The 26,912-nt window shown below is 42.2% G+C and overlaps 1 protein-coding gene across 9 annotated transcripts in view; it reads left to right on the top strand.

Moving 5' to 3' along the window:
- LOC125695811 (dual specificity Calcium/calmodulin-dependent 3',5'-cyclic nucleotide phosphodiesterase 1C-like) overlaps window positions 1–26,912 on the top strand; it is a 305,234-nt gene that overhangs the window by 220,336 nt on the left and 57,986 nt on the right. For 8 of the 9 annotated variants that reach the window (XM_048950775.1, XM_048950766.1, XM_048950774.1 and 5 more), the window contains 6 exons: window positions 11,787–11,900; window positions 12,725–12,907; window positions 14,012–14,078; window positions 18,070–18,186; window positions 19,460–19,600; window positions 25,410–25,510. In XM_048950775.1, the coding sequence (XP_048806732.1) occupies window positions 11,787–11,900; window positions 12,725–12,907; window positions 14,012–14,078; window positions 18,070–18,186; window positions 19,460–19,600; window positions 25,410–25,510 (723 nt within the window). The remainder of the gene's footprint in view (window positions 1–11,786; window positions 11,901–12,724; window positions 12,908–14,011; window positions 14,079–18,069; window positions 18,187–19,459; window positions 19,601–25,409; window positions 25,511–26,912) is intronic. The other variant, XM_048950772.1, reaches the window with a different exon arrangement.

The raw sequence follows: 26,912 nt of genomic DNA on the forward strand, positions 1-26,912 counted from the left end.
AGCCTGTTCTTGTAGGAGAGGTTCCATCACTTGGATCATTTTTGTAGTCCTCTGGATGCTCTCCAATAGATCCATGTCTCTCCAGTACTGAGGACTCCCTATCTGGATGCAGCCCTCCAGGCGAGGCCTCGCTAGTGCACAGTAGAGCAGCAGGATCAGCTCCCTTGACCTTTTGGCCACACTTCTTTTGTTGCAGCCCAGTATACGGTTGGCTTTCTGGGCTGTGAGGGCACATTGGCTCATTTCCAGTCTGCCATCCACCAGTACCCCCAGGTCTCTTTTTGTAGATCTGCTCTCAATTCTTTCATCTTCCAGTTCTTATTGGTAATGGAGGTTGCTTTGACACCGGTGCAAGACTTTGCATGTGGATCTGTTGAACCTCGTGAGGCTCACGTGGACCCATTGCTGAAGTCTGTCTGGATCTCTCTAGATGGCATCTCATTCTTGTGGTGTGTCAACTGCACCCCACAGCTTGGAGTCATCAGCAAACTTGAAGGTGCACTCAACCCCACTGTTGATGACACTGATGAAGAAATTAAAGACTATCAGCCCTAGCACTGACCCCTCGGAGAACAAGATAAGGACAGGAAGATCACTCACTGATTACTATTGCGGGCAAGACAGATTCAGCATGGAGAAGGTCAATCTGTTTCCACTTAATAATCCCATCTACTCTCTTCTGCCTCCCTCTTTTGCAAGGAATAAAGCTGTGGTTAGTCCATAATGCTTTCTCTGCCACTTCATGATCACTCTGCCCCTGCCCCAGCGTGTGGTCCTTCCCATGGGCTGCTGCCCTTCTCAAACTGATCTTATATGGGCTTCCCACAGGCTGCAGCTCTCCGAGCATTGCTCCAGCACAGCTCCTTACCACAGGGCCCATCCTTCAGGAGCAGATGGCTCCAGCACAGATCCCTATGGGTGGCAGCTCCCCGAAACCTCTGCTCACTGCAGGCTTCTCTCTACAGGCTGCACATAGAGATCTGATCTGCATTATGCCTGTAGGGTTCAGTGGGACAGTCTGTTCCATCATGGGACTCTCCTGGGCTGCAGGGAACTTCTGCTCTACACCTAGAGCACCTCCTGCCCTCACCTCAGTGGCTGCAGGGCTGTTCCTCACGCATATTCTCACTCCTCTCCCCCATTTGCTGTTGCACAGCAGTTTTTCACTTTCTTAAATCTGTTTTCTCAGAGGCATAGCCAGCCAGCATTACTCATGGCTCAGCTCTGGCAGCAGCAGGTCCTTTTTGGAGCATCTGGAGCTGGCTCTGATCTGACATATGGGAGCTGCAGGTCTTGCATCTGTGAGCGTTCTGCCCAATACCCAAACCTTGCCACGTGAACCTAACACAGAAATTGCAGGTAATATAAATTGGAAAAAGCTGGGCAAAGGCAGGTCAGTTGTGCCTTCAAGAGTTTTGCTCTATTACTTGAAGATTCAAACAAACTTTAGCAGTTCAGTAGCTTGCAAAAATTCCTCGTTGTCTGTAGGCTTCACATGATTGTTTTGAAAAGACTAGTTGTCCTGATACACCTCTTCCCTTTCCTCTGATGCTTCCATGCTGTTGTCATTTGACATGGTGTTAGTGAAAAATTCCCTGTTCATTACTGGACAGAAGGTCCTGAGAAGTTTTTAGCTGGAATGCACCACTCTGGCCATCAAAGTGTTAGGTCATTAAAGGAAGGGAATGGCGAAGTCTGCTTCTGACAGCTTCAGCATCTCTTTGTCCCATTTTGCAGTATTGATGTTGTTGTGCAGTCTTACTGGTACAAAGCAGAAATAGGCCTTAGGAAGGTCAAGCAAAGCAAATCACGGAGATGCTGCCGGTGAAATTTCCACCAGAGCCAAAGTTGAGGGTGAGGCAGCAAAATAGGACAGGAAGGAGAGATGGGCAGAAGCAAGGTAGTATTTGTGCCAAGGTATTAAATTGTGCCATTCAGTGATTGTCAGCACGCCTGCTTAACAATATCTGAAGAATGATAATTTACTAGGAAAAGTAGGAAATAATTTATATCGTTTGAGGGCTAATGCTACCTTCCATCAGAGCCTGAGGCAGGAGAGAGTTTGGGTGTTGCAGCTGTGAATACAGCTGAAGTTTTCAGTGCCATTTCAGCATGAGAGTGAGGGTGGTTGTTCTGCAGATATCTACAACTAGAGGCCTCCACTCCTCCATAGCATGTGGAACATCACAGTGCATGCAGGAAATGGAGATGGAAGGCATATGACCCTGTAAACACAACAGTAATTTGTGTAAGGAATTTGTTTTCCTAAACAATCGTTAGAAGTTTTTTTCTTGTTCTTTGTCACACCCTTTTCTTAATACTGCTATTCAAATACATTTTCCGTGTCTTTCTAACCTTGGGTTAGTTCTAGCAGATGTTTTTGAAGTGCTTTGTTTGTGTTCCATTGAGTAGCTGCAGGAAATCTCAGGTGATCTTTGTTCCTTCTTACACAAACAGCCATGAATGAAATCAGTTTCCTACAATGTACTGTTTCATCAGCTGCACAATTTTCTTTTCACAATTTTGACTGCAAATTTAGCATTGTTTTATGTCTACTTGGTAATCTATTTTGTGCTACAGTGAAGAAGCAGTGAATTTCAAATGCTTCCATTTCCTCCAGAGGTCTTTTCCCAGTCATGCTCTCTAGATTTGTCCAACTGCGCTTTTGGCCCACGTTGAGTGCGTGTTCCATAGAACTCTGAAGCTTTTCCATTTGCAACTTGTAATTTGTACTACCTGGAGCAGTCATACTGACTGTTCTTTCTGTTTTAGAAAGAGAGTGTTTAGTAATTGCAATTAAAATGAGGAGGTAAGAAGCCACCATGCAAAAGTTTATTCCTAGACTTCGTAAGTTGTCCAAGTTTCTCTCTAAATGGAAGGTGGAAGTCTCAGAGAAATGAACATAGCTCAGAAATTCTTTCCTCTAACTTATTTTAACCATCAGTGCTCCAGTGGCCAGATTGTGGTTTAGGGACAAACCCAGATCATGCGCTTATTAGTGAACTTAAAAGGTTGGATCACTAGTAGTACACTACACTATCTCTGGATCTGTTAGTCTGGCTGATAATGATGGAAGGCAGGGAGGCAATCTGCAGTGCAAAGTGCAAATACTGATGTATCAGTGAAGACCACTATGTGGACAACTATTCTGAAAAAACTGCAACTCTGCAATTAACAGAGCTAATTTTTAATTGGTGGTTTGTCAACTTCCAGCTTTCTTGTTATAATTGCCTCTTCTGGCCATTTCTCTCTGAAGACTTTGATTCTCCTGTTAGTGCCCAGGTTACAGAATCCCTACATGGCAGGTATCTCGTTCAACATGTTTAACACGTGCAGCTGAAAGTTTGAGACAGCCTTGGTTTTCCAGCCTTTAGCAAAATGTGTTTGATGTTGACTTTGGGAATGGATCCCTCCAAAATAAAGGCAATTAATTGTAGGGAAAGTGAATGCATTTAGAAGTATAAAATGGTTGCATTGCAACCACCGGGAGGGAACGATATGCAAAATTTGAGGCAAGAAAAAAGGAGCGCTGGCTTTCTTCTAATAAGATTTGTTAATACATTCCTGGAAAGAGGGAAGTAAGTTATGTCTGGAGAAAAATTGTGTTAAATACCTAAGCTAACAAATGCATATACAAAGTATTACATGAGAAGTATGGTGAACTCCTGAACTCTCAGAGTGAATTTGTAAGGCTACAAAAAGCGTGTAACAGACCTTAAGTATGCTGATAAGTAATATTTTAGCAGTGATTTAGCTCATTTTTCTCATTTTAGACCAGTGATTCAGCTGTGTAGATATTAATCAGTTAGCATTGTAATAATCCCAAGAAATATTTTTTCTGGAATAGAAATCTGAGGCAGAACTATGAGGATCCACATGTTTAATGTGTCAAGAAGTCTCAGTGGCTGGATATTAAATGTACCCAGAGAGATGTAAGCATTTAAGTGGAAAGGAAATGGTGGAGGTTTTTAAGCACATTTAAATATAGCACCAAATTTTTGGCTGATATCTCTGGTGGGATCAGTGCATAAAGCTGTCTTAGGGATCTAGATGAACCTTAAGAGTTCACTAGAGTAAGCAGAAATAAAAGAAGTAAAAGCAGCATGGCCAGAAGGTTAAGAGAGGTGATCCTGCGGCTCTGTGCTGGTGAGTCCTCACCTGGAGTACTGCATCCAGTGTGGAGCCCTCAGTACAGGAGAGACATGGACCTGTTGGTGTGTGTCCAGAGGAGGGCACAGAAATGATCCAAGGGTGGAACATCTCCCCTGTGAGAACAAGCTGAGAGAGATGGGGCTGTTCAGCCTGGAGAATAAAAAGCTCTGGGGAGATCTGATAGCAGTCTTTCAGTATCTAAAATGGGACTGTAGGAAAGAAGGGGACAGACTCTTCAGTGATGTCTGTTGTGATAGAACAAGGGGAAATGCTTTCCAATAAAAGAAGAGAGATTTAGATGGGATATAAGAAAGAAGTTCTCTTATGATGAGGGCAGTGAAGCACAGGGACATGTTGCCCTGAGAAGTGTTGGATGCCTTGTATATGCAGGCATTTGGGGTCAGGCTGTGTGGGTCTCTGAGTGACCTGATCTACAGTATGTCCTTGTTCATTGCAGGGGAGTTGGACTAGATGACTTCTAAAGGTCCTTTCCAGCTTACACAATTCTGTGCTTCTGTGATAAGTTTTCCAAAGCCAGTCCCAAGTAAGAGCTTTGAAGTTGTATAGGAGCGTACCATTGATCTGTGCCTGTCCCTAGCTATAGCTAGTGGAGTATAAGTGAGATGTAGTCTTTACCTGGGTCTCAGGATGTGCTGATTACTGGGAGTTATCTGAAAGGAAGCAGCCTGGGAACAACTTCTTCCTTTGTTTAGGGCACCTCTGAAGGCAAGGCGTCCTCCTGCCTGAACTTCACACTTTGTATGCACTCTGCTCTGCACTTTGTGTTTCTAAAAGCCGCTCTGGAACATGGTTGGTTTTAGGAACTGGAAAGTGTGAACAACTTACAGACTTTCACCTGTAGATATTTTGATGATAACAGATGGGGGACAATTAAGATGACAATAAAATATTTTGGTATTAATCTATTGAACTCTCCCTGATTTCTGCAAAGATCATTAAATAGAGAGCTTGTGTGAACCTCCGACATTCAGATTTGCACAAAGCCATCTGCTGGCATCATTTGGAAGAATGGCCTTGTTCAGGGATTGAGAAATGTGATAACTGTGGTTTCAAAGAAAAAGATTCAGTCTCTGTAAAACTAAGGGGAACGCATCATTAGATGCACCAACATTGAACTGATAATGTGGAATTATCAGTATTTATATCAGTAAAAGTAGGAATTTATACAGCTCCTCTCAGATACTTGTTTTTAAAAATGCAAATGGAGAATTTGTTGCCATCATTCCCTAGATTTGTGTCTGAGATTTCATAACTGATGTCATTTTTATAAAAGCCCCATTGATTTGGAAGGGCTTGGTTCTGAGAGACCTCCTTTGCTGTCTTTGGATTTCTGTTTCAACAGATGCAGAGATCCTGCGGTTTCACGGTTGCCTTGTCATGCTTCTGAGTGCTGCAACTTACTGTATTTAAAAATTCAAAAAAGAAGGATATTTCAGGTCACAAGAGGAAGGCCATACAGTGACTTGGCAGTTCATACCTGCTATATATGCAGAACCTTAGACTGAGATGTGGCAGACCATGGAATGAATCATGAGTGCTGTTGTGAAAAAGCATGGTGAGATTCTCAATGACTTCCTGAGTATTCTGTATCTGTTTCCCCAACCTGCTACTTGAATGGAGCACCAGAAGGTCTTCAGTGCACATCATGGAGGCTTTTGGCAACCCAGCTGACGGTGGCTGATGCATTATGAGATGTGCCACATGCAGTCTGCTTTTCCTTTTGTGCAACAGTAAATGTCATGTACGTTAAGTCTATAGTTTCTTTACACTTAATTGGATACAGTCCTGCAGCATCTGACAGATTTTCTATGTAATCCCTGCTTAGTTGGTCTGCACAGGATCTCTAACTGTGGCGCACCCCTAGAATATCAGATTTCTTGAGTTCGTCCTTTGGAGTGAGGTAGAAGATGTGCGCCTATTTCTATGCACTAGTGTTTGAATAGAAACATGGTTCACTGTATGGTGAACATCTGTTTCTCAATCTTATTCATGAATTTGCAACTGTTACTTATGGTGGTTTGCCAGAAAAGGGAAAGAAACGTGTACCATACATTTGTTTTGTCTCTCAATTCAGCAGACTTTGTCTTTGCAGCTTGTAGCAGCCCTTGGGCTTTTTCTGTACGTAAGCTGAAGCTGGAATTTATGCAAATGGGTCTACTTGGTAATAATTCTGATTACTATCTTGTTAATTTCTGAAGCTTCTTGGTTATTTTATTTAAGTTTTTAAATTATTTTTTAAGAGGAATTTGAGCTGGGTATCAAAAGAATGTTGTCACAAATGAGGTGTTCTTGAAATCATTCTCTTTGTTTTTCAAGAGTAGTTTGACTAAGAAAAGCTGCATAAACACAGAAGGTGTCTCTTATTCAGACTTCTGGAGCCAGAGCCACAAGGATTTGCTGAAGCTGAAGGAGCTCCACATGAGTGTCTAATTTTGATAGCTTTCTTTCCATCCATAGGAACTTGCAAATGGCTTCAATCAATCACATGTTATGGTTTTAGCTGGTGAACCTCTGTGATGAACGGGGCAGTAAGTAGTGACCCATTCTAAAGTTAATGCTGACGATATTTTGGAGAAAAAATGCGCATATCTGACATTAATCATAACATTATTAGTAATGAGTTCTTATGTAGATGTAGCAACTTGCATTCTTATCCCATATGCAAATGCAAGACCTTTTTCAAGCATGCCCACTTCCATCGAAACCTGGTGGCATTTGTAAGTGAAGGAGATGAGTGTGTGGCAGAAAGCTACTGCTCAAGAAAAGAGGTGTTGAGATCAGCCCCAATTTCTTGCAGAATGTGTTAGAAGGGTCCTTTCTGTTTACTGGGAGCCCACAAACTGTTCTCTCACTGAGTGCACTACCAGAATGACACTGCAATTATTTATTACATGCTTACAGAAGCTTTGTGAGCATTTTCCTTTGTGACAATTTCTGATGGAAGTTTGAAAGATTTATTCCAAAGCTCCTGGAATATGAAACCACCATTCCACAAGAGCTTAACAACCTGGCTTTGTGTTACTACATATACTAGTTTTTGTCAACTTCAGTAAGATGTTGTCTCCAAAGCATTCTTGTTCCACGTGTTCTGGGTACATCAGTAAAACCTGGAACTTTCTAACTACAAAAGAGTTGAAAAGGGATATTCTCCTTTCTGGAATACTTTACAGCTTTCCTAGCAGTTAGGATCCCCTTTTTGGGATCTCCTTTCTGTTTTCAGTGCTGTCAGCCTAAAGGGATTCCTTTAAACCGATGCAGGGTGTTTTATTTTCGAGGCTTCCATTTCACTTGAGCAACTACAGTTCACCATCCAGAAGAAGTCAGTACAGAGCTCAGAACTGTTGTGAACAACAAGCTGTCTTATTTATGTGGAACTATAGCTGAGGAATGATTTCATATTCTGGAGAAGATTTCTCTATTGGTGCTTTTTGAAAGAAAGGAAGAAGGACATATTTTTTCTCAGGCTCGTGCAGAAGGAAGCCAGTAGCACATTTTGTTGAAAATGTGCAGCGAATCACAGTCTTAAAGCTTTGAAAATAGAAGTGGAGATGAGCCATGCAGCTTTGCAGACTTACGCTAGTTGAAGGAAACCTGCTGCAAGTATTCAGACAATCCATACACTTTGCATGTTAATGGGAGCTGACTGGTATCCAGGCTGTGCTGGTGTTAATGTGCTCTGGAATTATATATAATGCTTTAAAAAAAAAAAAACAAACAACAAAAACACAATAAAAGCAAGCCCTCTAGCTAAGGGTAATTATTTGTACACAGATACTGTTCTGAATGAAACAGGAGAATACTTGGAGATGTTACTCAGAAATTTTAGGTTTCAAGAATGCTCTGAGAACAGCTCCATTATTATTAATTATTTTCCCGTTATTCAGTTTGTATTTAGAGTTGTATGGGGTCTTTGAGCTGTGTAACTTTCATGGACTAAGTCAAGTTCATTAATTTCATTTATTTTCTGTCGACCTGAGTCATAAACATGCTAGTGAATGTTGTAGGGAAACGTGTGCCAACAGCACTGTGGCATGGCATAGTCTTTGGCTAACCTCTCACCATCATTGAAGAGCCATCCTGCTTGCTTTGAATTCAGTGGGCTTATTTGCTGAGGTTTTAATGGTGATTGCAAGCAGATATTCCCACGCTGTCTTTCCAAGGGAAAGCTGTCTTCTGGAAATGGCCTAGCCTCTTTTTCTAAAGCTTACACCTGCCTGAGCTGTCTGTGGGTTCAGAGGAAGTTGAAAATGCTTAGCGTTGTACAGGGCTAGGCTTCTCCTTTGGGCAGTGACAATATTATTCCGAAGAATAAAATGGGAAATAACTGTACAGAGAACAAGGGCTCCCAAACTTTTTCCATAGGATTTGGCACGCGTTCAGGGGGAATTTGTGGTCTGGATATTACAGAGAATTTTTGGAGTAGAGGAAATAGCTGCCTTTGCTAATCTCGTTTAGAAAGGCATTAGCTGTATCATTATAATTAAAGAACTGGATTTACAGCTAATATATGACCAGTGGTTCTCTGTAGGTGCTCTGCTGGTGACCATAGTCTGAGAAATACATGTGATGAGTGCAGTAGTCTTAAAACAGTTTAATGTTGGAGATGGTTAACACCTGGTGTCTCCTTTTTTCACAATAATTGTCTGGACTCCAATGGGGCTGGGCCCAGGAGAAATTTTAGTTCTGATACGAAAAGGAAAAGAAAGAATGAAAATATAGGTTCTGGTCATTCTAAAACGAACTTTTAAAAACAGAATAGAGCAAAACATGCTTTGGTTCTTATGAAATAGGTCAAAATCATAGAATTATTGAGGTCGGAAAACGACCACTGAGATCACATTAGTCCAACTGCCAACGCATCCCCACCGTGCGCACTGACCATGTCCATCAGTGCCACATCTACACATGTTCTGAACACCTCCAGGGACAGTGACTCCACCTCTTCCCTGGGCAGCCTGTTCCAATGCTTGACCACTCTTCCTGAGCAGGAATGTTTCTTAAAATCCGATTGGATCTCCCTTGGTCACTTAAGGCCATCACCTCCTGTCCCATCACCAGTTACCTAGGAGGAGAGGCTGGCCCTGCCTCACTACAGCCCCCTTTTAGGGAGCTGTAAAAAGCAATGGGGTCACTCTGAGCTTCCTCTTCTCCAGTCAGTTTCAATAGAAGCAACATAAATAATGAACTTGTTTCCTTCCATTCAATGTGATAATTGTGTTGTCACGTTTCTTTTGGGAAACTGACAGACTTCTCCTTTTCTTGTCAGTGGTACATGTGACTGAACCCAACTCCCTTTCTGCCATGACTAGTCTATGGAGTAAAGAGATGAAGTCAGAATCTTGCCCTCTGCTCCACCTTAGTATAATTTCCTAGAAATTAAATGTGTAGAAAGTTTGTTGTAATGTTTTTATGTAAGTTAAAATGTTTTCCCGAATTTGGTTGAATTCCAAAATTACTTCAGCCACCATGAGATGGCATTTTCCAGCTAATAAATTTGCCTGGATCCCCTTCATTGGAACAGCCTGGCCTTAACTTTGTCATTGGATTTAGGACTATTTCAACCAAACTAAGATACGTGGAATGCATTAAAGATAATCTGTCTCTGGTCCTTTATTTGGTAGAAGTAACGGGGCAGCAGGTGCTGTGACTCAATGAATCAGAAGGAGTTAGAGATAATGGATGGCAAAGCAAAGACAATGTAATTTTTTTTTTTTTTGCCTGAGAGCAACTGATCATTTGACAAGATCTTATTGTAATGACTGTGCTTCAGTTTTGCCAGATGATTGATGCACACAGTACTCTGCATAATCTTTTCTGGTGATGGATGTTGGTGCCGTGAAGCAACAGTTACTCACTGTGCTGCTATTGAGCATGAATTTTGAATGACTTGTGGCACAGAGCTGCCTGGTAGTTCAGTCAATGAAATGAAGGTCAGGAGGAGCCCAAGATAATGTTTCTCCTGCACATTAACCCCTTTGGCTCATGTACAAGCAGTGTTTCTGATAACAAGTTAAGAGATCATGTCCCTAGATTCCCCACACATGGGATGAAGGAAGGAGAAAGCTTCTGAACCACTGCTTACTTTTGTTCTCTCCCCATTCTATCATCAAGAATGAATTATTGAACAATACTGTTGCTTTCTTGACAACGAACAAGAAGATGAGCTGATCTGCCCAAAGCAGGTGGACCCCTCCTGTACAAGATTCTTCATGTGTTTAATTATGTAGCTCTGTGTCAAAGAGAGCGCTGCCAGTAGGAGTGGTGTTTATGTGACTAACACAGACAAATAATCAGTGGCTTTTTTAATGATTTTTTTTTTTTCTTGGAAGCCTCAGTGTTTAAGGGATGGGGAGCAGGAGAAAATCTAGGTGTAAGTTGCTGTTGGTGCAGTGCACGTGGGCAGTCTGGGTGCTTCTCAGCTCAGCCCAGTGGAAACTGACTTTAATTGAGAGCACTGATACCGTGACAGCAGCGTAATAGCAAGAAAATACACATTGTGTAAAGAATTTCATTTATAATTGTCTAGCAATTTGGGCTCCAGACGTGCTAAATCAAGTGAGAGCAGGGAGTTAATTTAGGGCATGAGCTGTGAATTATTTTGAGGAAAAGGTTATCCTTCTGCTGGGCCTACAGAAAAGGCTGAGGAAGACGAGTATGCTAGATTTTAGACAACATGGCTACAATACGTTCCTGCATTGTGAGCAGGACAAACAACTTGTCATTTCTGCTGCACAGCTGAATTTATTTAACTGCTGTTTAACAAAGATGAAGGCACTGACAAAAGCATTCTAGTGTGTCAAGTTTTTATCCCATGATCTTTTAAGAGAATGATAATTTTTTAATTCTGAGCTTGCACCTTTTTTCTTTAATTGGGATTTCACTCTTCTATATTTTCTTCTCTTTTTTCTTTCTTTTTCTTTTTTTTTTTTCCCTAACTTGGAACAGAAAGTAGAAAATGAAGGAGGGGAAAATACAAAAGAAAAAAAGTGCAAATGTGGTAATTATATTTGTCACGGGGCAAAAATCAAAACAAACATTTTAAGAGGACATCTGTGCAGACTTATGTTGTTAGAAAGTCTGTTTTCCCCTAATGAAAACCTAATAGGAGACCTTCTGTGGAATCTGTTTAACAGATGGGCGAGTCTAAAGTGACCTTGTAGTATAATGAAGTTTGTAGTATTTCCTTACCTTTGCATGGTATTTCTGCAGTAGTATTTCTTAACACACACAAATGCACCTTTGCCTGTAAAACAGCCCTCATCAGTGCCTGAATTTATCAACAGACAGTGCTCACCAGGTTACTTGATTCCTTCTGTCTGGGATGAAATCAGCTCTTTTAACTCCGGTGTTGAACTCCAAGTGATTTCTGTTTTAACATATTTCAGTATGATTGAGAACTATCACATCTCACTGACCTACCTGAGCCCAAACATAACGTGGCATTTGTTCAGTGTCATGGTGACTGATATTTTTAAAAGAGTTCTGTGGACATCCCACAGCTTACATACATTAATCATGTGCGCTGGGCGTCGTGCTGGATCCAGCTTTTAACTAATTCCCACTCTCAGACCTGTTTCTCTTTGTTCTACCCAATTTTTGTTTTCCTCTTCCAGGTTGAGATCTTTGGTAAAGCAGCTAGAAAGAGGGGAAGCTTCTGTTGTAGACCTAAAGAAGAACTTGGAATATGCTGCGACGGTCCTTGAGTCAGTATACATTGATGAAACGAGGTGAGTGAATTACAGGCATCCATGTTTGTCTTCTAGGGAGCACCAATTGCACAGAATTGTAATGCACGCATCACTTAGGAAAGTTGTAGTCATGATTCACTGAAAATATGATTTTAATTGTTAGAACATTGTATTTCTTGAAAAGCAGATCTTCAGTTCTTGGTCTGAAAACTTTGGAGTTTTGTGTGGCAAGGGGAAGATGGAAAAAAATCACAAATTTAACATACGTTCTCTTGGAGAAAGATTTTCATAATAATTGTTTTCTAGTTTTTGTGAAAGTTTCTGTGGAAAGCTCAAAATTCATACCCCTCTACTTCTTTTGAATAGAGTTCAATCAATTCACTTTTACCAAATCTTTGAAATTCAGAGGTTTTTTTTACTCAAGTTTTTGGTAGAAATTGGCAGATAAGAAATTGCAGGAGAGTTTCCCTTTCTTTATGTGCTGTTACCCCAGTGCTGAGTCACCACGTGTGGTCAGAATGGGAGAGGATAGGACTGTGTGATACTCACTGGGAGGTCAGATGTGACTGTCAGTGATCTCTGGCTGGCTGAGAGGTCAGGAATAGTAATGAGCTGAAGACGAGATGTGAGCATGATGATGTAGTTGTGCTTCAGAAGGCTGATGCTTCTTGTTTGTCAGCCTGGTAGTGAATTTCACAATCTAGCACTTAACTACTCAAGAGGACGAACAATCTGTTGTAGCCTTGCAGAAAGAGGTTTTATTAGGCTTTTATTAGAATAGATGTGCATTTCTTTTTGGTTAATGATGTCGCAATGGTCTCTTACGCAGTTTTTTTTACCCTTTGCTTTCCTTCCTCTTGTAGGCGTTTACTGGACACAGAAGATGAGCTCAGTGATATCCAATCTGACTCCGTGCCCTCAGAGGTCCGGGACTGGTTGGCTTCTACCTTCACACGGCAAATGGGGATGATGCTCAAAAGGACAGAGGAGAAACCCCGGTTCAGGAGTATTGTCCATGCAGTACAAGCTGGGATATTTGTGGAAAGGTAAAGGAACATGAAATGACTTGGTTCTAGTAGCTGCTCATGCACTGCCAATTGCGCCTGCAGTATTGAGACTTAAATATGAATCTGAAGATGTTTCTACAAAGACCTGGTTGGCAAACAGCTTCTAATACAGTGCAACCTGAAGCAGCATGTGTGGATCTATTTTTTCAGCATAATGCAGATGTAATAGCACAGGTGAAGTAATTTTGACAGAGAATACACACCTCTGAGTAGTCCTAGGTCAACACTCAAAGTTTTTAAAGTTTAGCCAGTTCACTTCAGGCCCTCCTGTGCCTTTTGACTTCTGTTGTCTATTTTTTTTTAATGAAGAAGGCAGGAGGGGGTAAGAAATTCTATGATTAAGGTAGTAGGAGAGTTCTCCAGAGGGGCATGACAATTTTTTTCTGTGTTTGAGAGCAGGATGTGAAAGGGAAGTGAAGGACTTCACACATGATCATGTCAGATGGGAGAAGAAAGCTTTCCATCATCTCTTTTAACTCCTGTGTTTCTGAAGTGTAAAAAAGAGTGAGCTGTGGAAAGTGTTTTAACAGTCAGTATTTGTGAATTCACATAGCTTATTAAAAACAATATGGCCTATAAACAATTATAAATTCCAGTATGTAGTTCAGTGCATTCTTTAGTATGGTTACTGATGTTCATTATGTCCTTCTTCTTTTTCATACACAAACAAAGAACACCTAAAAGGTTTTGAACTGATACTATTTAAAAAAAAAAAAAGAGAGAAGAGTAGTAGTGGTACTGGACTGCAGTTGATGCTTTGCAGATGGCAGATGATTTCTGGAGTACAATGAAAATGGCCTTGAGTGCAGGACAAGCAAGAACTACAGAAACTGAAAGGGAGGTGTGGTTTGCTGCAGTGGAAAACGAGGAGCATCTTGTTTATTTGAGTGCAGCCTTTCCCTCTGATGAAGATTTGGTATGAAAGTGGTATAGAGAGCATGTGCACAAGCCAGGAAAAGGAAAGAAAAATTGTAGTTAGAGTTTGTTGGTCTATGCAGGATCTCCTGTAACAGCATATTTCTTTGTTGTTGTTATATTGTTTAACTTTATTTATATGTTGCCTTATCTATTTTATCTTGGTAGAATGTACAGGCGGACGTCCAATATGGTTGGTTTGAGCTACCCACCAGCTGTAATTGGAGTGCTAAAGGTAAGCCCAAAGAGAAGGGGATGGTGGGAGAAGGCTGGGATGCTTGTCCAAAGCATCAGGGTAACACTGTGATGTTTTCCGTGGGGAAGGGAGTGTTGGAACTTTGCCTTTTCTTCTTTGTGAGCCTGTTTAGTCAGGCTCAGGTCTGTTCCAAATTTCCTGGCCTGTGGGAATATTCTTTGAGTAAAAGAAAAAATAGAGTTCAGAACTTGGAAATGGTCATATCCTTGAAGTTTCCAGCTCTGTTGTAGCGTTCAGCTCCGAAGGTGTTGAGTTAGTAACATGCTGCAATGAATCATGAGTTTGCAGAGGGAAGAATGAAAAAGTGGGTGCAGAGAAATGGAGCAGGAAATGTATCAGTGAGTGTGCGAGCAGGGATTTTCTATCACTGTTGAAGGTGACAATCAGCTGTGGAGTAATATTCTGAGAGTTTTGAGATTTCATTTGAAAAGTGAGAGATCACAAGTAGGCTGAAAGAAGCAGATTTCATTCCTGGGAAATGGCAAGCTTCTCAATTGAGGCAGGATACCTGTGTCAGTACCACAAACACAGGTTTGCCACCAGTTCTCTGCGCAGCAGCTTTGCTGAGGTGTCGTATTTGTGCAGGAGACAATTGACTTGTGGTTCAAGCATGGCATGCAGTGGTGGAAAAAATGCATCATCACAAGGAATGTATACAGGGGCATTACACATGTAAAGATTGGGAAGCAGTCCTTCTACTCTCGTCTACACAGGAAAGATACTCAGGGTACTGAATCCTTTTCATTTTTGGACAGCACAGTTTATTTATCAGAAGATCGGGAGGATTTGCAGAAAGGCCACTGAGTGCAACAAGAAGGATCCAACATGACCTTCATTTACAGAATGGAAGCATTCATTCCCCCCTTTTTCCAGCCCCAGATTTCCACGTGTAATTGTGCAGATGGGATCTCGTGTCTTTCTTCTGTTAGAACAACAGCCTGTGGCCAGACTGTGGGAGAACATGCCTGTTCTGGTACATCCTCAGCAGTGACAGAGCACTGCAATACTTACCAGCTGTGCTGAGCAGGCATAAGCCTCAGGGCATCCTTCTTCCCTTTCTGTATTTGTAAGATCCTAAAGGTCATAAGCAGTATGGAGTGGGCTAGAGGAAGTAGGAGCCCTGAATATCAGCAAAGGCACTGACTAATTTTGCTCCAGGTGAGCTAATCCCATCTTGGCCATTCCAGGATGTCTTTTTTTGTTTGTTTGTTTCCAAAACTGTTTTGAGAACAAGTCTGTGTCTGGATGTTCCTGTGGTAGGTAATGGCTGTGGCTTAAATAGGAAAGAGTTGTTTAGAAGAAGTGGTCTTTGGAAAGAGACTTTGTCGTATTCTTTTACCAAGTAAGATGTGATGTGCTGATCAGTGGTGCTAGAGGCAGAACTTAATATTAACAAGACAAACTGCAGAAATATTCTTCTGCTTAGGAAGGATTTCTTTTTTTCAGCCTTTTCTGATGCCCATGCTGTCATGGAACTGTTTTGTTCGTTAGCTAATATGCAGCAAATGTAGTTGCTGACAAAGTGATGTAGTGTCTGCAGGCAGGCAGTGTCTGCAGTGTAAACATGTACTTGACTTTGGCTGCAAAGAATTGTGAGGCCAGGAATTGTAGACTCCTAGAATGATAAAATGGTAGAAAAGGACGCCAAGGATCATTTAGTTCCAAGCCCCTGCTGTGTGCAGGGTCACCAACCAGCAGCCCAGGCTGCCCAGAGCCACATCCAGCCTGGCCTTGAATGCCTGCAGGGATGGGGCATCCACAGCCTCCTTGGGCAACCTGTGCCAGTGCCTCACCAACCTCTGGGTGAAAAACTTCCCCTAATATCCAACCTAAACCTCCCCTGTCTCAGTTGACAACCATTCCCCCTTGTCCTGTCACCATCCACCCTTGCAAAGAGCCGTTCTCCCTCCTGTTTCTACGCTCCCTTCAAGTACTGGAAGGTCACCATGAGGTCTCGTCGGAGCCTTCTCTTCTCCAAGCTGAACAAGCCCAGTTCCCTCAGCCTTTCCTCATAGGAGAGGTGCTGCAGCCCTCTGCTCATCTTGGTGGCCCTCCTCTGGACCCGCTCCAGTAGCAGTGCATCTTTCTGGTGCTGCACCATCAGTGATGTCATGTTGAACAGCAAATGAGCTGTCCCTAAATCAGCTGTCTGATAAAACCAATCAAGGCTCTAAGGTTAGCGGATGGAAAGGCAAATATACGGAACATTGCGGAAGAACTGCAGTTGGGCCAACTCTTGGTTTGGCCAAGAAGTGGAGCAAAGGTCAAATTTCAGACCAAAATGGATAGAAGGTAGCCTTATGACTGGAGCTGCATCACAGTGCCTATAGATAGCATGAGAGCACTTTGTGACATTTCATGGGAGGCTGCAGGGCCAGTGAGCTGGAAATGTGTAGCCCAGGACCTTTCCCCATCCCTTGCTTCTCCTGCTCTCTTCACTGACAGCAGTTCTTGTCCTCCCCCACGAGCTGCCTGTAAAGTTCTGCTTCCCTTCCGATTTCTCTCCAACATGGACATCACATCTGTGCTCAGCTTTGATAGGGTGAAGAAATGCTCTAATTTTCCAAGTGTTGCTGGTGCTGCAGGCCTCTGAGCAAAGGGTGATACTCTCTTGTTTCCTTAAGGGGACATTTTTCCCTTGGTATTTAGAGTAAACTGCTACTGTCCTGATTGTCAAGAATATTTCCCTTGGTGCAATGGAAATGACTCTGCAGTCAAACTGAGTGTCTGCTTGGCTATTGCCACTGTGCAGTGCAGGAGAAGAATATTTTGCCATTTTGGAATTCAGTTCATTTGATCTGCCGCAAGAGCACAACATTACTGCAATGAAAAGACACGTAAAGAAACACCAACCTTTATTTCTACACAACAGATTATTTCTATAAGAAAGAGTAATTTCTTATTGAATATAGTGAGATATTATTTTCAACTTCACAGGAACTAGAAGGAACTACTATTTTTTAATTAATTCTATAATAAATACCAATTTAAATGTAAAGTCTATAATGTCTTTAAATTGTAAAACTAAATTCTATTATTGTATATTATACATCTAATTATATGACTATTATAGATATGCAGTCATGAAATGCTACTGCTTCCTAACTGAAACAAAATCAAAACAGTACAAGAAGGGCGTAGGAGTTTAGAGGGCATCCTCTTCGGAGCTGGATGTGCACTGGATGTGAGCGCTGTCAGCTCATGCTGCCATCCATGGGAGTTGCAACCTTCTGCAAGAGATTTAATAGGTTATAATGTAGCTTTATGAGTTGGGAATTGAACTGGTCTTCTTCCGTCTCTTGACTGAGCCCCCTGCAGCGTTAGTATAGGATTTCCAGCTAACTGTAACCCTCTCAACTGCAGTTAGATATTTACTTGTATGTTATAAGGGTCATTTTTCATACCATTGTTAGCACGTAACGTAGCATTACTATGAGAAACCCCAGTTAACTCACTGGTCTTCAAGAAGAAAAGAAAAGAAAATTAAACACACGCCTACTATTAAAAAGAGAATCATGCTGTCTTTGGGCAATTAAAGCTGCAGTAGTCAGAAGGAACTGGGATCTGTTTGGGTCGAGGAAGGTAGGTTGAGATATTTTTTTTCACTGGTTCACTGTGCAGCAGGTGATGAAAATATGAGCACAGGCCAGTATGCAAGTGCCCATAACCATATTTCCTTGATGAAGGCAAGCTAAGGTGTTTTTTGCCCGTAGGCTTTGCTGGTTCCATTGGTGAATCCCTGTGACTTGAATAAGCAAGTAACTGAAGTTTTGAATAGAAACTTCTTCCCTGTGAGTCGTACTGTACTGATGAGTAAATTAGACTCCGTGCTGGTGAAGTGAAGTGGAGAATGTTGTCAGTGAAATCTGTACCCTCTCATCATCCATGTGTAGCTGTAAAGTGATAGACATTGAAATGTGATGGTGAAATGGATGATCAGGTTAACATTCTTTTCTATTCCTTCTTGCAGAATGTAGACAAGTGGTCCTTTGATGTATTTGCACTAAACGATGCCAGTGGAGATCATGCACTGAAGTTCATTTTCTATGAACTTCTCACGCGCTATGATCTGATCAGTCGTTTCAAGGTCAGTGGTTACAAGATGGGTCTCTGCTTCCATCTTGCATTTTCTCGTATCTCATTCTTATTCTGCTTTGTTCTATTCAGAGTGCAATGATTGTAGCAGTATTTGAAAGTGTATGTGGAGACTTGGCAGTCACTGTCATTGCCCCTAAACGGGGAAGAGAATCTTTCTGCAGCAACCAGGACCAAACGTCCTTCAGGTAGAACATTTAATTGCAATAGGACAGCATGAAGCAGGTGGAATTCCACACAGTCTTATTCATGACATGCAGAGGGAATGGTACTGTAATTCTCCCAGTATTCTTAGGAATCTTAAAGCATGCAAGCCAAAAATGACAACTTGGTTTGCTACAGGTTTCAGAATAGAAATGCTATTTAAGGGGGAGTAGAAGGTGCTCCATATCTTCTACTTTGAACAGTTCCTTTGTAACTGTGAGCAGAGTGACATTTGGGTTACTGCAGCATTGCCCTGAGATGTTTCCCATTCTCCCCACCCAAAGATTCCATGTTCCCTTTCTCTGCTGACACTTACTCTGGCAGGACTCCTACTTTCTTCGACTCCAGCGCTTCTTCATGGACTTGTCACGCCTGCTGAGAAATGGTTGAAGATGAGAACAGATTAGAACTGCATTGTCCCATACTCCAGAGGGAAACAGCTGTGCAACTCTAACGACAGAACTAGAGAGGTTTAGGGTACAGCAGGTTGTGCCAAGCACTGAAGAATCCCTGCTGCTTGTTGCATCTATGTACAGCTGCCACCACCTACATTGCGTGCTCCCTAGAAATGCCCCAAGTGTGGTTTAATGTTGTGCATGCAGTTGTACTCTGGCAGCCAGAACTCAGACTTGCTATATGATGCATTTCCTTACAAACCTCTAGAATAAGAGTAGTAAAGTAGTGCTGTATACTAGATTGTTGTGAGAGGATGAGACAGACGTGTGTGTCCTGAATAGAAATATTCCTCCAGGAGCAGCACACCAGCTACGCTCTGTTCCTTGTGGCACTGCTTGTGTTTTGCAGGCAGCATTTCACAGTGGACTGACTTGCGTATGTTTAAGTGCATGTGTGCTTCATCCATCATGTAATGAGGGGTGGGAAAGCCATTTTGAGGAAGTGAGCTTGATTCACTCTGTCTCTGGAGTACTTATTGCAGGTGTTTACAGATGGTATTTATTTGGGAAGTGCAATCAGTACAGACTGCTCTTTGGAGCCTGTCCTCCAAATGCTAGCTATTGCAGGTGATTCTTTGATTTGTAATTGTGTGCTTCTTTTCTTAGATCCCTATTTCTGCTCTGGTGTCCTTTGTGGAAGCTCTGGAGGTTGGATACAGCAAACACAAAAATCCTTATCACAACCTAATGCATGCTGCCGATGTGACACAAACAGTCCATTACCTCCTTTTCAAGACAGGTGTAGTGGTACGTACAGGAGTTGGCATCCTTAGTACATAATGAAATGGCATTAGTTTTTGTTTGGTAAGGAGATGATCATTATCCACAGCAGAGCCATTTGTGCTGTAGAAAAAATGTAATTTGCAGGGGCTGTGCTAATGCAGGTATAGATTTGGGGGATTCCTTGGAAGAATTTGGGTGAGGATATGGGTAACTGTTGTAATTGATGGGAGAGAGGATGAGTGAAAAACGCAAGCTGAATTCTCCCCTCTGCCATCAATGTGCTGGCTGAGTCTAGCAAGTCAGTTTGTTGGGATTTCATTTCCCTTTCCGTGAAGAAACAAATTGCCTAAGCTTTCCTCAGAATGCAAAATGAAGTAATGTATTGCTTAACCCAGTTTGGCACCCCTTTTCAAGCTATTGCTCACCGTTTTCTCCTGTTGTCCAGTCCTCGGCGCTTATTCTTGAGCCCACGTGGAGGTGGATCCACCTCCATGGGCTGCTGCTCCTCTGGAGGTGGATCCACCTCCATTGGCTCCGGTTCCTCTAGAGGTGGATCCACCTCCATTGGCTCCTGTTCATCTAGAGGTGGATCCACCTCCATTGGCTCAACTTTCTGTCTCCTCCCCATGAGTTTCCTCTTTTTTTGGGGAGGAGGATCCATTTTTCAGAGGTGCTTCTCTGCCTCTTGCTGTTGGTATGGCAGTTGGAGGGCTCGGAACACGAGGCAGTGACATCAGCAGAGTTCCATGGCAACCCAAAAACAAGAGTTTTTGGAGTTGGGGCCTATAGCCTGAGAGTTGCCCCAATTTTGAAGGAGAAGGAAGGACATGGAGAACTGAAGGACTCTGTCCTGGGAAGGGCTCATCTGTTGCATTGTGCTTGCCAGAGAGAATTAGTGGCACTTGGGCCAGAGGCCCCGTGGAGACTCCAGCCCTTTCTTCATCCCGTGCCTCCAATCCATTTGTACTGATGAGTGGCAGGATTATGCCAGGAGTGTCCTCTTCCTGGCAGCAGCGGGCTTCCTGCAAGTGGAGGCAGCCTGTTGCCCAGCCGTAGCGAGGAGGAGACAAAGGATGCTAACACCCCACAGGCAGCGTAGGGACATGCAGTCAATAAAGAACTGCTGAATTTCCAGGGTGATGTGAGTTCTCCTTTGCTGTCCTTCACCTCTGCCCCTGCAGCATGGAGGAGGTAATGTTTATGTGCCCTGTTCCCCAAGGGAGAGCAGTGGGGAGGAGAGGGCCTGGTGTCCTCTGAGTGGCTGTGCTGGAATGGAGTGATGGGTCCATTGGAGGGTCTGTGAGATCCTTGAGGCCTACTGGTGGCTTTTTCACTCTGAGGATGAGAGGGCTGATTTGGGATTGCTATCCTAAGGGTTTTCTCCCTCCAGCTACTGAATGTGCAGCTGAGAGTGGAATCAGGCCACACATGGCAGTCGTGAAGAGTAGCTGGAGATCAATTGAGCCTCCAGATAAGAAATTAGGACAGATTTCATCTCTGGATCTCTGCTTCTCTGGAGTAGTGATCTTGAGAGGGGGGCTGAGGGGCAGAGGCCCAGTTCCATAGATGCTTATCCCCATCAGGTGACCCTTACTGTACCTCAAGCAGCATGAAAGTGTTCACAGGCCAACATCGTGTGAAGAGGAAAGGGAGGTGTTTCTGTCAGGTGCGGTGACTAAATTACAACTGGCATGCCAAGAAACTGTGCAGCTTCTTGTTGAACTGAGGAAAATTAAGCTGTTTTTGTTGGTGTTTCTGACAACGGTGTCGTCTTGTCTTTCCACCGCTGTTGCCCTGTTAGAAAAGTCAGGCTTTGCCTTGTTACACACTCCCAGTAATTTTGAGGAAGGAGGAGGAATGCAGGTTCTAAGGGCACCTGTCTTGGGGCTGGCTTCCCACTGCCTGTTTTTCCACTTGCCAGTGACAATAGATACTTCCTGGGCTCTGGGACTGCCCTTCGTTTCATCTGGTGTTCTTAGGGTTCCAGCTCCTTGTTCATACCCTTCCTGGGCTTGCCTAAGGAAGCTGTCAACTCTCAGTTATTTTTCTCTCTCCTTTTTTTTTTTTCAATGCCACTGCACACACCTTATCTTTAGAGGATTAGTTTTCAGTTCTTTGTGGCATATTCTTACTAGCTTTTAAGTGGCAGAGATGGTTCAGATGTGGTGAAGGTGCTGATGACTGCTATAATTTTCATGTCATAATAACCAGTAAGGCTGAGGCAGATCTCAGCACTCTTTTTTCTTATTCATTTCATCAGTGTTTTTTTTTGTTGTTTTTTTTTTTTAAATGTCACGTGACCAGATCCAAAATATGGGATAAGTTTGTCTTGTAGTAGTCAGTAGTTGAATTTTCTATTGGGCATTTCCTTGGCCTATTTTGCTAGGCATTGCTTTGCTGGACAATGTTCTGCTGCAGTCACACCTCTGAATACTTGCCCTGTTGCAAGTTTGAGTCTCTGGAGGTAACAAACTCAAGGGTGTGTCTTCTGTATCAGCTTGGTGTTCCTGATCGATGATTGAAGTTTAATTTTCTTTTCCTTTTCACTATTTTGCCCTGTTTCTTCTTTTCTTTTAAGCAGACTTATGCTACATTTTAAAAAATGGCTTATGTTACGTTATTTTTCTTCCAATTAATTATTCAGGAAACACACAGGCACTTTTGTATTTGAATTACTATTCAAGTGAAAGAACTTCGATTCTCCATGGAACTCCTTCCTGAATATAAGACTGAGCTTGTCAACTAGAGTATAAAGGACAAGAAGATGAATCGGAAATAGCAGGGAGATCTCTGACTTTATAATCCCACCAAGAACACCGCTAGTGAGAATTGTGTCTTTCCAATATATCAGTAATAATATTCATAAAGCCTGTGCATCCTGTGCTGTGCCTGTGTGATTTCACAGCAGTGGGAAGACTTTTGAAAAAGGCATAACCTCTTAACTTATTTCTGTTTGGAGACTAGAGAATATATTTTCTTGAAGTTAAAGAAGGTAAACTCTTTCACTTGATTAGCTTTTCCTCTGCTGTATGGACAGCACTTCTCTGAAATAAAGGGGTCAGCCCAGATTAAAGACAAGGTCATTCTGAAGGTGTTTCATGTCAAGCATTAAGTGGTTCTTGCGCATTATTAATGTCATTAAATAAAGTCCATTAACATCTCAGTGGAAACACATCTTGCAGACAGTTTCTGGGCTCTAATTAGCCAAGGCTGCTATATGCAATCCACCATAATGTAGGCATTGGGCTAGTTCAGCCTGGAGAAGAGAAGGCTGCAGTGTGATCTCATTGCAGCCTTCCAGTACCTAAAGGGAGCCTACAAACAGGAGGAAAGTAAACTTTTTACAAGGGTAGATAATGGCAGGACATGGGGAAATGGTTTTAAATTGAAGGAGGGAAGATTTAGGTTGAATGTCAGGGGGAAGTCCTTTACCAAGAGTGTGGTGAGGTGCTGGAACAGGCTGCCCAGAGAGCTAGTGGATGAACTCTCCCTGGAGGTGATCAAGGCCATGTTGGGTAGGGCCCTGGGCAGCCTGGGCTAGTATTAGATATGGAGGGTTGGCTGCTCTGCCTGTGACAGGGGCGTTGGAGCTTGATGATCCTTGAGGTCCCTTCCAACTCAAGCCATTCTATGATTCTGTCAACTTAAGGGAGAAACAACTTCTCAAATTTTTGAGTGCTGAGTTGGGTCAGAGCAAAATTAACAGCCTTGTGTATCCCAGTCTCCAGTCTGACAGAGAAGCAGAAGCAAAAAAACCCACTGAATACCTGTCTTCAGTTATTTTAAGATCTTCTCTCACTAGACACAATGTCTAGTAAATTACCTATGCCCACCCACTTTTCAAAGTCAACAAGCTGTGATGCTTGTTTAGAAGTGTCAGGGAGGTGCAGGGACCTCTATCAGAGGTCATACACATCTTTAGTATTATGTAGGTCCATCCAAAAGTAATGCCTCCTACTTATTTTAATGGAAATCATAACAGCTACAAAGAGCACAGTAACACTGTTTAGTTGAGCAAATTCTCAGCTACAAAGCACTGTTTTTCAAAACAATCCCCACCATTATTAACTAAGAATTTTTACCAGCAGAGAAGAAGAGCCTGCATGCTTCACTCAGCAAAATGTGCTCCAGCAGAGGTGACCCACTGTTGCCACTGCTGAAATGCATACCACCCATTGCCTCACTGTGCTCACATCCCCTGTTCCGTCCCTGTAAATGTTCAGGAAGTGCTGATGAGTGTCAATGGGTGCCATTTTTTCTTTGTGAGGGAGTTCAGTGACTGACCTTTTCCTTTTCTTCATGCACACTTCCACGTGAGACACAGTGAATTTGCTCTGCTAGTTCTTTTTTCCCCACTGTTATTATCAAAAGATTGTTGCTTGAAAGCCAAAATCACGTTTTGTCAGCTGTGTAGCATTCCTTAATCAAAAGTCACTCCTGAGCATAAAGCATCATGAATATGTCTCAGCATCAGTGCTCTTTGTTCCTGTCCTCAACCAATTGTGTAGTAAGCAGAAAGCCATTTAATTGCTGTGTCTGCTTGTGTCTTGAGCTCTTTACCCTCCCACTTAAAAAAATAAAATATATATAAATACCTTTGAGCTGTATGTTTAATGTCGAGTCTAGCTTCATTCTCCATCTGCACAGACACAAATGTTTGGGACTGTCTCCAGCAAACTGACTGTTCCAGGGATTATGACAACAAATGCCACAAAAATGCTTTGTGGGTGCTGTGATTGTGCATCGATGACTGTGAAATTCAGGAGAAGAGCTGGACAGGTAGCTGTGTGCAGAGTCCTACAGTTCTCAGTTCTTCTCCTGCTTGTATTTAGCAGACCAGGGGTAACCTGTGAGCTACAGCACACATCTAGAAGAAATTTACAAAACCATACTACCTTTAATGGGGTTTGAGTTGAAAGGTAGTTCTTACATGTTTACAGGCTTACAGTGTGCTGTTACAAAAACATTTAGCAACCACTATGGTAAAGGCTGTATTCAAATTATTGGAGCATTTTGTACAAATTTTTACAGCATCTACAGTATCAAGAGGCTTCGTCTCTGATGTGCTTGATCCCAACAGCACCCCTTACCTTGCTACCTGTGGGAAAAAAAGGCATGAAATCATTGGTTGATACAGAGGGGCATTATTAAAAGCATCTGATTAATTAATTTAGAAAGTGACAATGTTGAAAATACGACTTTGACCAGGCAATTAGGGACAAAAAAAAAGGAAACAATCTCAGGGCTTTATCAGCTATTTCTATCAATGATGAATAACAAGATATACATCTTGTGAGACTATGTTTCCTGTGCTCCTTATAGTTCAGGGATTGACAGAAACTCCTCTGATTAGTGGAAATTAGTGATATTTTTCTGTATTTGAGGCTCTGTTGCAAAGTTGAAGCAAGCTGAAAATACGTACCTTGGTGGTATGTGCACAAATGTGCATGTATTAGTAAGTTCTTATTGGAAAAAAAAAAGGGGATATTCTTGAGATTTTCCTTCTTTCTTCCTGAGATTTTCCTCTCTTTCTTCCTCACACATTGTTCTTTAAGAAGGGCAGCTGTTTCCCCTCATTGTGATTTAAGTGTTTTTTTTTTTTGTTCTTGAAGCTGTTTTGCTGAAGTTCAGTTTATTTAGATAAAATGTCAGGAAAAACACCGATTCAGCTTAGGTGTATCAGCCAGATAAATTTGCTTTAAAACAGCTGGCGGGCTGAGGGGGAAAGGCAAGGATGTGCAGCACTGACTGTAAGTGGGGGATAACTTGCCTTAAAAGACAAGAGCCTGAATGCCTGGAAAAATGATCTGATTGCTCTGTAATTTCTTTTCAGCACTGGCTGACAGAGCTGGAGATCTTCGCCATGATCTTTGCAGCTGCTATCCATGATTATGAACACACAGGAACCACCAACAATTTTCACATCCAAACACGGTGAGGCCATCATAAATCATGATGCGTGGTTGGGGAAGCTTTTAGAAAATAACAGCATAGCCACATAGAAAAACGTAGAAGCTTTTGCCCTCAAGTGATGCAGGAGGAAAGTTCACTTCCCTTCACTGCATTTAATTGTCTCTTACTCAACCATTTTTAACTGTATGCCTGTATTATAGATTCCTGACCACTGTGTCATATTAATAATCAGGAAAAAGGGGAGGTCCCAAAATATCTCTGTGTGAAATTGCTGAAGACTAATTGTTATGCAGCTTGATGTATTTGGTCAAAGACATAGTTTTGAAGGAGGTATTATAATTCAAAAGCTCAGCAGTATCTGCATTTGTCAGTACACACCAGCACGACATATAGCGTTCTTACTGGAAAAACATACTGCTGAAAGGTGGGGATATGTTTGCACTGCCTGTTTGGAAGTAAGTCCTTGCACTCACATCTTAAATCTTTGTAAATTCCTGGAGAATTTACAATCAGCTGATCACAGACTATACTGGACTGGCATTATTGTTGATCTCAGAGTCTTCTGTAGGGCTTTTGAGATTGATGGAAGAGAGGTACAAAGAAGATAGCAAAATTAGAAAGCGTGCCAATATTGTGAAATGTCTAGCTGCAGTGATAATTAGGCATCTAATCTGTGTGTTATTTTGACAGTGTAAGTCTACTGGTAGCACTGACAAACTAAGTGTCCTTGGCTGACATAGCATACTTGGACATTTCTAAGATGCACTGCAACTTACCCTAAATTGGGCATCTGGATTGTGGCAGCTGAATCATGCTATGTGTTGCAGATATATCAAGGATGCTAGGATAGATCACACATATGCTCAAGAAGGTTTTGGAGCACTGGAGGAAATTTCTGTCTGTGTTCTAGAATAAGGCAGACTCCCCTTCTTACAGCTTCTTATATGCAAGAATTAAGGATCTGCTATATTTCCAAAGTAGAAAATAGCAATAGAAAAGTTCAGTTGTAATGCATGGTTTGTGACATTGAACAACAGAGGATCTAAAATGCTGAGGGAGAAAAATTTACACTGCTCACTGGGAAGCAGGACTGAGAGAGGACTACAATGAATTGTACTCAGTCTCTCTTGCCATAAACTTCGAGTCTTCAGAACAGCTAAGCTATCCAGCAATTTTAGATCTTTAACATGGAGCCTAAAATAAGATGTGAAGTACCTTTGGTCTTAAACTATCCCACTGGGATTTGCCCTTCTGTACAGCATAGCTAGGTGCACAGATAACTGAAAGCAGCTCAGTTATGTCTTGCTTATGGCCTATTTACTATTCTTGGAACAGTATGAGAACACATCTCATGATTTCATATTTGGCTACACTCAGACTTCAATTTCAGAGCAATATACACAAGAACTGGAAAGGAGCCTTG

Source organism: Lagopus muta, chromosome 7 (genome assembly GCF_023343835.1).
Source record: "Lagopus muta isolate bLagMut1 chromosome 7, bLagMut1 primary, whole genome shotgun sequence".
Lineage (NCBI taxonomy): Eukaryota > Metazoa > Chordata > Aves > Galliformes > Phasianidae > Lagopus > Lagopus muta.